Source organism: Corvus moneduloides, chromosome 18, assembly GCF_009650955.1.
Source record: "Corvus moneduloides isolate bCorMon1 chromosome 18, bCorMon1.pri, whole genome shotgun sequence".
In the NCBI taxonomy this organism is placed as follows: domain Eukaryota; kingdom Metazoa; phylum Chordata; class Aves; order Passeriformes; family Corvidae; genus Corvus; species Corvus moneduloides.
Genome location: NC_045493.1, coordinates 5,767,516 through 5,777,758, shown reverse-complemented (window position 1 = coordinate 5,777,758; position 10,243 = coordinate 5,767,516). Strand labels below are relative to the sequence as shown.

The 10,243-nt window shown below is 58.7% G+C and overlaps 1 gene segment (V, D, J or C); it reads right to left on the bottom strand.

Moving 5' to 3' along the window:
- Positions 1 to 6,990: 6,990 nt before the first annotated feature.
- On the bottom strand, positions 6,991 to 9,717 carry LOC116453207. The segment is given in 3 exon segments: positions 6,991 to 7,160; positions 8,228 to 8,346; positions 9,657 to 9,717. Coding segments are annotated over 3 exon segments (315 nt in total).
- Between the last annotated feature and the right edge of the window lie 526 nt (positions 9,718 to 10,243).

Below are 10,243 nucleotides of genomic sequence, written 5' to 3'. Positions count from 1 at the left end.
ACGCTCCCCCTTGTCAGCAGCACCCCAGGGAACACAAGGGCTCTGCATCCTGCAGCCTCTGCAGCACGAGGGCCCGTGCCCAGCCTGCCCAGCCCCACACACCTGCACACACCTCTCCACACCACTCTTCCCAGACCGGCCTCTGCCTTTCCATGCTGCTCCTTTGGCCGTAGAGGCAGACAAGGGAAATCACAAAGTGATGCTCAAGGGTATCTTGTTGCTGTAGTGACAGGGGCACTGCCAGGGACCCTCTGCTTGGACCAGCCAGCACAAGTCTAGCTACTGCTAAACCCCGAGCAGCCGATCTTTACAGTTTCTCTGAGGCTGGCTGACACCAAGGATGGCTGACTTGCAATACTGCCTGGGCCAGGAGAGCTGGAGAAGGAGACAGGAGAAGACAGGGTTCAGTAAGGAAGGCAGCTCTGCCCTGATGCATGACACTGGAATGTATGGACTCATCGCTGAACTCTGCCACAATAGAAGGTTTTTCTATCACTTCAGCAATCCTCTGAGCCACTGTGGCAGCATCACTGCTGCCGTCATTGCTACCACAGAAATAGACAGCCTCGTCCTCAGCCTGGACCCCAGTGATGGTTAACGTGTTCGAGGAGCCGGACCCGGATCCGGAGAATCGCGAAGGGATGCCCGAGGGTCTGTTGTTATCGTTGTAGATCACAGTGACAGGGCCACTGCCAGGGACCTTCTGCTGGAACCAGCCATAATCGCTGCTGCTGCTAGCCCCAGAGCAGGTGATCCTGACCGTCTCTCCCACGTTGGCTGACACCGAGGACAGCTGATTCAGTGATGCTGCTGGACCAGGGAACCTGGAGAGGGAGAGGAGACAGGGGAGAAGCCAGGACTCTGACTGAGTCCCAGGAGCACAGACCTGCCTGGATAAGGTTACAGGGAATGCCACAGTCAGAGGAGAACAGACATGGAAAATGGCCACAGGCACAAGTGGGGAGCAGAGCCCAGCCCCAGGTATCCCAGCACAGAGGCAGCAGCAGGAAGACATGGTCATTCATAGTAGGTCAGAGGACAGTGGGAGACAAAGCCACGCTATGGGTTTTGTAGCAAGCAGGACAGTGAGCACCAGCCACAAAGTCACCTCCCACTCTCGAGGACACAAAATGGGCAAAATTAAGAGCCAGGGTCATGTGGAGGAGACAAAATCTTGCTCCAGTCTCACATCCACAACTCTGCTTGGCCATGAGAAGGACAGAAACTGTCCATTTTTAATTCCTTTGTACCTCACTTGAAAATCTTTGTCACCAGCACTGCTGCTGTCCCAGTTGCCACAGAAATAGACAGCCTCATCCTCGGCCTGGACCCCAGTGATGGTTAACATGCCCGTGGAGCTGGATGTGGATCCAGAGAATCACGAAGGGATGCCCGAGGGTCTGTTGTTATTAGCATAGATCACAGTGACAGGGCCACTGCCAGGGACCTTCTGCTGGAACCAGGCATAGCCAAAGCTGCTGCTAGCCCCAGAGCAGGTGATCCTGACCGTCTCTCCCACGTCGGCTGGCAGCGAGGACGGCTGATTCAGTGATGCTGCTGGACCAGGCAACCTGGAGAGGGAGAGGACAGAGGGGAGGACAGGGGGTGAGTAAGTGACCTGGGAACACAGATCTCCCCAGGCAGTGCAACAGGGATAGCATCCCTGTGCTCAGTCCCCAGCTGGGCACAGTGAGTCTGGCCAGGACACCTGCACCAGGGATGAATAACATGGCGAGGAGGGGGCAAGGCCAGCCAGGTGCCAGCTGCTCAGGCAACACAGGATGGGGATGGGTTCAGGCTCCTTGTTGTTGTGGGGTCATAGTGGCACATTGTCCCTGGTCAGGGGCTTCCCCGAGGGCCAGAGGTGCTTGGGCTCCTGAACAGGCTGAACATGAACCCAGTGGGCTGGCACTGAGCAAACACAGCCAATGCAGCCTTAGCCCAGCAGCTCCTCTTGCAGCACAACAGAGCATTCCCTTACCAGCTCTGATCTGCCCCAGCAGCCTCAAGAGTGTGCCCGGAGCTCCTGTGCCCATGGGAAATGTCCCTTCCCAGCTTTGAAGGCAAAGCTTTGTCCCAGCTCCCTGGCCCATGGCATGTCCCTAGCTCTCACTGCTGGGGCCACAAGGCTGAGCCCCCTGCGGTGATGTCCAGGGGCTTGTGGCAAAGCAAGGCTGGCAGCTGTGCTGGGAGGCAGCTGGCCCGGCCCCGGGCACCAGCTGAGGAGCACAGAGGGACCTTGGCCCTGGAGCAGTGTGCAGGGGCAGGGCTGCTGGGAGGTCATCCCTTCCCCAAATGACAGGGGATGGGCATGCTCCTGGGACTGTAAGAGACACCTGAGCCGGGAGGCTTTTGTATCACTTCCCCATTGCTCTGTGGCACCGTGCAGCACCACTGCTGCTGTCATCACCACCACAGAAATAGACAGCCTCGTCCTTGGCCTGGACCCCAGTGATGGTTAACATGCCCGTGGAGCCGGATGTGGATCCGGAGAATCGCGAAGGGATGCCCGAGGGTCCCTTGTTGCTATCGTAGATCAGAGCGACAGGGGCAGTGCCAGGGAGCTTCTGCTGATGCCAGCCATAGCTGCCACTGCTACCAGAGCAGGTGATCCCTGACCGTGTCTCCAACGTTGGCTGACACCGAGGACGGCTGATTCAGCGATGCTGCCTGGACCAGGGAATCTGGAGAGGGAGAGGAGAGAGGGAAAAAGATGGGGCTCAGTCAGTGTCCCAGGTACACAGACCTGCCTGGGCAGGAGGAGAAGGCTCCTGTTCCCAAGGTGCCCAAGATGAAATGAAGGGGCCCAGAGCCACAGACAGAACCTAAAGCATGAGGGTGCTGCAGGGAGAAACATCAGCAGCAGGAGGAGGCAAAATGCTGGAGTCAGTGCCTCCACCGTGTTGACCAGCACTGCCGTCATTGCCAACACAGAAATAGACAGCCTCGTCCTCAGCCTGGACCCCAGTGATGGTTAACGTGCCTGTGGAGCCGGACTGGGATCTGGAGAATCGCTAAGGGATGCCCTCGGGTCTCCTGTCATTCCAGTAGATCACAGTGACAGGGGCAATGCCTGGGACCTTCTGCTGGAACCAGGCATAGTTGCTGTAGCTACTCCCAGACCAGGTGATCCTGACAGTCTCCCAGGAGCACAGGTCTCCCTGGGCAAGTTTACAGGGAATGCAGCTGTCATGGCCAGAACAGACAGGGACATGGTCCCAGGCCCATTGCAGGAGCAGAGCCCAGCCCATTGCAGAATGGCTGCACACAGGCAGCTCTGGCAGCATGTGGGGACATGATCATCAGTAGCAAGAGGCTGTGAGGAACACAGCTGCACCAAGAGCTTTGTCGGGACCAGGACAATGGGCCCCAGCTGCAAAGTCACCTCCTGATCTGTGCAACACCAAAGACAGGACATTCCCTTCTGTGGCCATGCAGAAGGGACACGATTCTGCCTCAGCTGCACATCCAGCCAGGAGGGAGAAGGGCCAAAATCTTTCCTCTGGTTTTGGAGTCTGACTCACTTACAGGTACTCATTGTCACCACACCCCATAGCTGCCACTGCTGCTGTCAGCACCACCACAGAAACAGACAGCCTCGTCCTCAGCTTGGAGCCCAGTGATGGTTAACGTGCCCACGTTGCTGGACCAGGATCCAGAGAATCGCAAAGGGATGCCTGAGGGTCTCTTGTCATTGGTGTAGATCACAGTGACAGGGCCACTGCCAGGGACCTTCTGCTGGAACCAGGCATAGCCAAAGCTGCTGCTACTCCCCGAGCAGGTGATCCTGAACATATCTGCCATACTTGCTGATAGTGAGGACGGCTGACTCGCTGCTGCTGCCTAGACCAGCAAACCTGGAGAGGGAGAGGAGAAGATGAGGGTCAGTCAGTGTCCAAGGGGCACAGACCTCCCCAAGGAAGAGGATGAGGCCCCTGTGCCCAAAGGCCCTGTCCTGGCCCAGCAAGTCTGGCCATGGCACCTGAGCTGTGGGCAAGCACTGCAAGGAGGAGACGGGCCCAGGCCATGGTGCAGTCCCACCAGCTCCATGTCCTCAGCCTAATGGGGCTGTGCCTTGAACCCTGGCTGGACTTTGAGCTCCCCACCTGCCCAGGCACAGGCCCTCCATGGATACGTGACCCCCAATGGTCCCTGGAGCTCCTGTCCCACTGCCACCCCCACATACTGCAGGCACCTCTGGCCCACCAAAGATCGCTCTGGGCCGCCTGCTCCTTCCCCAGCATGGCTGATGAGCTCTCAGCTGAGCCAGGGACCACCCCGAGCCTGTTCCTGCCCAGTAGGACCATGGCCTCGCTGCACCAGCAGCTCCTGTGCACAGAGCAGGGGACAGCCCCACCTGCCCATGGGGACGCATCCAGCTGCCCTCGAGCACCCAAGGCTGGTTGGAGATCCTGGTCCCGGGGCACTGTGCTCCCTGGGCGCTGATCAGCAGCAGGGACAGAGCAGCTGGGAAAACCACATCCTGCTTCAGTCGAGGCTGCCACCCTGGGCCTCTCTGAATTGCCACAAGAGAGCTGTGGAGCAGAGAAATGGGCCTTTGAAAGGGAATGGGAACCACACCAAGACCAGGAGCTTCAAGGCTCCACAACACTAAGGAAATTCAAGCCCCCAGTTCCTCCAAATTCAAGGTGAGCTGAGGGTCTCCAGCAGCTTTGCAGCAACCGTGGGTGGAGCTGGGCCGGGGTTTGTACCAGTCCCGAGCACGTAGCACGTCCACTCTTGTCCGGCCAGGGGCAGCCCCTCTGCCTCCTGCCCACAGCACGGCCCACGGCAGCCGCCAAGGAGCCTGCGGGGCTGCTCTGCACCTCGCTGGCACCCGCTGGCACCCGGCTGGCCACAGCCCCTTTGCCTCCTGCGCGCCCCGTGAGCCTCAGCACTGTGCAGTGGGGCCACACTGACACCGTGTGGGGACCAGAAGGGCCTCAGGGACAGCACTGCAGGAACCCAGAGCCCAGCCCGGCACAGGACTCTGCCCTCGCTGCCTCTCACCCCTGCCACGGCTTCCACCAGGTCCAGACATTCCTCCAGCCCTGGCCACAACCTTCAGGGTTTCTGTGAGGCACCCTGCCCACGGCAGCCCGTGCTCACAGGGGAGAGCCTCTCACACAGACACAGGGTCCTTTGGCACAGGTGCTGTCACCAGAGATGAGTTGGCATCAGCCCTGAACTGGCAGGGACTGGCAGGGACCAGAATGTCCAGAGATCATGACAGGGATTGTCCCAGCTCCTCTGAGCAACCACAGAACAAGACATTTTCAGGGCAAGAACAAGTAGCCACACCACAGCTCTTCACTTCCAGGAGCCATGTCACTTCAGTGTCCGGCAGCAGCACTGAGGGCCCCTTGGTGCTATCCTAGATCACAGTGACAGCAGCACTGCCAGGGACCAGGCATAGCCAGTGATACCCTCGGAGCAGGAGATTTTGATGGTTTCTCCAGCATTGGCTGACACTGAGGACGGCTGACTCAGAGATGCTTCCTGCACCAGGGAATGTGGAGAGGGAGAGGGGAAAAAAGGGAGTCAGTCAGTGTCCCAGAACAGCCCTCTCTGAGCTGCAGGACAGGGCTCCTGAGCCAGAAGGTCCTGATGGAACAGAGGGATCTCTGCCCCAGACTGAGCCCAAGGCCTGAGCCCAAGGCCAGGACCCCATGAGGAGACCTGGCCGAGCAAGAGGCTGTGGCTGGCAGGAGCATGAGGTGATGGGGCTGATGACAAAGCAATGCCAGGCACTGCACAGCAGCAGGGTCACCTCCTGCACAGCATGGGGCAAGCAGGAGGCCATTCACAGCCAATGGCCATGGAGTGGGGACACAAAGCTGCCTCAAGCCCACAGCTCTGCTCAGCCCTGAGAGAGAGGGCACAGAGGGTCCATCTTTAACTCCTCCATTTCCAGAGAGCTGAGCCCCCTGCAGCGATGGTCCAGGAGCTCCTGGCACAGCTGGGCTGGGAGCTGGGCAGGCAGGCAGCTGGCAGGGCCCTGGGCACCAGCCAGGGAGATCAGGAGTAGCTCTGGAGCACAGGGCAGGGACAGGGCTGCTGGGAGGTCATCCCGGCACTTCTTCATTGAGGGTGTGGGCAAACGCTGGACAGGCTTCCCAGAGAGCTAGATGATATCCCAGGCCTGCAAGTGTTACACAGGCACTTGGACAATGCCCTACATTTTGGTCATCCCTGAAGTGGCCACGCAGTTAGACTATGTGATCATTGAAGGCCTCTTCCATCGGAAATATTCTATTCAGTTCTATCCTATCTGCTCTCATCCACAAATGACAAGGAAACGGCTGTAACGATGGAGCTGTGTCACTGGGAACAGCCACATTCACCACAGGGCAGAAAAGGGCAGGGTCGTGCCAGGGACCTGCCCCACCATCAAACAGGGACAGCAGAGACTCCTAATTGGCCCCTGCCACGGCAGGAGAACGTTGTACCCCTTCTCCATTGCTCCATTTCACCATGGTAACATTATCACTGCCACTCTTGTAGTTACCACATGAACAGACAGCCTTGTCCTGGGCTTGGAGCCCAGAGATGGGTACTGTACTCATGGAGCTGGACTGGGATCTGGAGAATTGTGAAGGGATGTCCAGTAGTCCCAAGTCATTGTAGTAGATCACAGTGACAGGGGCACAGCCAGGAAATTTAGGCTGGTACCAGTCACAGCTGCTGCCATCCGTGGAGCAGATGACTTTGATGGCTTGTCCCATCCCCAAGTAGAGCTGACAGAGCACTGCCTGGACCAGGGAACCTGGAGAGGGAGAGGATGGAGAGAAGAAGATGGGGGTCAGCCAGTGACGTGGAGCATGGCCCTCTGTGGTCAAGGGAACAGTGAAAGGACAAATCTGCCTGCAGGCAGATGGGACATACATGGGACATGGCAGCGCTGCTGCGAGGTCATAACTTCCTCAAATGACGGGGGATGGGCACAGTCCTGGGGCTCCAAGGGATGGCTGAGGCAGGAGGTTTTTGTACCACTTCCCCATTGCTCTGTGTCACTGTGCAGCAGTACTGCTGCTGTCATAGCTACCACAGAAATAGACAGCCTCGTCCTCGGCCTGGACCCCAGTGATGGTTAACGTGGCCGTGGAGCCGGGTCTCTTGTCACTGTAGTAGATCACAGTGACAGGGCCACTGCCAGGGACCTTCTGCTGATACCAGCCATAGTCGCTGTAGCTGCTACCCCCAGAGCAGGTGATCCTGACCGCCTCTCCCACACTGGCTGACACCGAGGATGGCTGAGTCAGTGCTGCCTGGACCAGGGAACCTGGAGACGGAGAGGAGAGAGGGGAGAAGACGGGGCTCAGTCAGTGTCCCAGGTACACAGACCTGCCTGTGATGTCCAGGGGCTTGTGGCAAAGCAGGGCTGGCAGCTGTGCTGGGAGGCAGCTGGCCCGGCCCCGGGCACCAGCTGAGGAGCACAGAGGGACCTTGGCCCTGGAGCAGTGTGCAGGGGCAGGGCTGCTGGGAGGTCATCCCTTCCCCAAATGACAGGGGATGGGCATGCTCCTGGGACTGTAAGAGACACCTGAGCTGGGAGGCTTTTGTATCACTTCCCCATTGCTCTGTGGCACCGTGCAGCACCACTGCTGCTGTCATCACCACCACAGAAACAGACAGCCTCATCCTCGGCCTGGACCCCAGTGATGGTTAACGTGCCCGTGGAGCCGGATGTGGATCCGGAGAATCGCGAAAGGGATGCCCGAGGGTCTCTTGTCATTTCCGTAGATCACAAAGACAAGGGCGCTGGCAGTGACCTTCTGCTGGAACCAGCCATACTGATTGTTGAACAAGAGAGGAGCCAGGCAGTGCCCCTGGAGCACGGCCTTCTGCACGCAGGGAGATGGGAAATAAAAGAGTCAGGAGGGAATGAACAAAACCACAGTCACTGGTATTTTTGGGTAGAACTTCCAAGCCACAGGTCGACACCATCCAGGAATTGTGTCACTTTCGTATCCTTCAGCTCCACCTGCAGCATCATCGAGCACAGCAGACAGTAACAGGCAACACAGAGCAACCAGCCATGGCCCCCCTGCAGGGCACTGGGCTGCTGACCAGCACTGCCCTCCTGGACATCACTGTGACAGACAGCCTCGTCCTTGCCCAGTGATGGTTAACGTGCCCACGTTGTTGGACCAGGATCCGGAGAAGGGATGCTCGAGGGTCTCTTGTTGCTATCGTAGGTCAGAGCGACAGGGGCAGTGCCAGGGACCTTCTGCTGATGCCAGCCATAGCTGCCACTGCTATCAGAGCAGGTGATCCTGACCGTGTCTCCCACGTTGGCTGACACTGAGGATGGCTGATTCAGTGATGCTGCCTGGACCAGGGAATCTGGAGAGGGAGAGGAGGGAGGGAAAAAGATGGGGCTCAGTCAGTGTCCCAGGTACACAGACCTGCCTGGGCAGGAGGAGAAGGCTCCTGTTCCCAAGGTGCCCAAGACGCAAAGAAGGGGCCCAGAGCCACAGACAGAACCTAAAGCATGAGGGTGCTGCAGGGAGAAACATCAGCAGCAGGAGGAGGCAAAATGCTGGAGTCAGTGCCTCCACCGTGTTGACCAGCACTGCCGTCATTGCCAACACAGAAATAGACAGCCTCGTCCTCAGCCTGGACCCCAGTGATGGTTAACGTGCCCGTGGAGCCGGACTGGGATCTGGAGAATCGCTAAGGGATGCCCTCGGGTCTCCTGTCATTCCAGTAGATCACAGTGACAGGGGCAATGCCTGGGACCTTCTGCTGGAACCAGGCATAGTTGCTGTAGCTACTCCCAGACCAGGTGATCCTGACAATCTCCCAGGAGCACAGGTCTCCCTGGGCAAGGTTACAGGGAATGCAGCTGTCATGGCCAGAACAGACAGGGACATGATCCCAGGCCCATTGCAGGAGCAGAGCCCAGCCCATTGCAGAATGGCTGCACACAGGCAGCTCTGGCAGCATGTGGGGACATGATCATCAGTAGCAAGAGGCTGTGAGGAACACAGCTGCACCAAGAGCTTTGTCGGGACCAGGACAATGGGCCCCAGCTGCAAAGTCAGCTCCTGATCTGTGCGACACCAAAGACAGGACATTCCCTTCTGTGGCCATGCAGAAGGGACACGATTCTGCCTCAGCTGCACATCCAGCCAGGAGGGAGAAGGGCCAAAATCTTTCCCCTGGTTTTGGAGTCTGACTCACTTACAGGTACTCATTGTCACCACACCCCATAGCTGCCACTGCTGCTGTCAGCACCACCACAGAAACAGACAGCCGCGTCCTCAGCTTGGAGCCCACTGATGGTTAACGTGCCCACGTTGCTGGACCAGGATCCAGAGAATCACAAAGGGATGCCTGAGGGTCTCTTGTCATTGCTGTAGATCACAGTGACAGGGCCACTGCCAGGGACCTTCTGCTGATGCCAGCCAGAATAAGGATAGCTGCTGCTGCTACTGGAGCAGGTGATCCTTATGGTCTCTCACACCTTGGCTGACAGCGAGGACGGCTGACTCACTGCTGCTGCCTGGACCAGGGAACCTGGAGAGGGAGAGGAGAGAGGGGAGAAGACAGGGGTCAGTCAGTGTCCCAGGGGCACAGACCTGCCTGGGCAGCAGGACAGGGCCTCTGTGCCCAGAAGCTCCATCCAGGCCCAGCAAGTCTGGCCATGGCACCTGAGCTGTGGGCGAGCACCACGAGGATAGGAGGGGCCCAGGCCATGGCACAATCCCACCAGCTCCATGTCCTCACACCGATGGGGCTGTGCTGTGGCAGCCAACACCCTGTTATGAGGCTGCCATCCCGGCACAGACCCTCCTTAGAAATGTGGCCCCCAGTGTTTCCTGTTGCACTGCTGCCTCTCTTTCTTGCCCACCAATTCAGCAAGATGACTCCAGATCAATGCATCCTCTGCACCACCTTCACCAGGCCTGTGACCCTGGCATCACCCACCCACCGTGCATCCCCTGTGGCAGCTCAGCTCCTCCATCCACTCCCTTCCCACACAAGGGCTTCTGCGCAGGGCTCCGTGCCTGCAGCTGCCCCAGACAAGCCCATGGCCCCCCACCAGTGCTGAGCTTCCACAGCACCCCCACTGCAGGCACTGCCCCAGCACCAGTGACGCTCCCCCTTGTCAGCAGCACCCCAGGGAACACAAGGGCTCTGCATCCTGCAGCCTCTGCAGCATGAGGGCCAGTGCCCAGCCTGCCCAGCCCCACACACCTGCACACACCTCTCCACACCACTCTTCCCAGACCGGCCT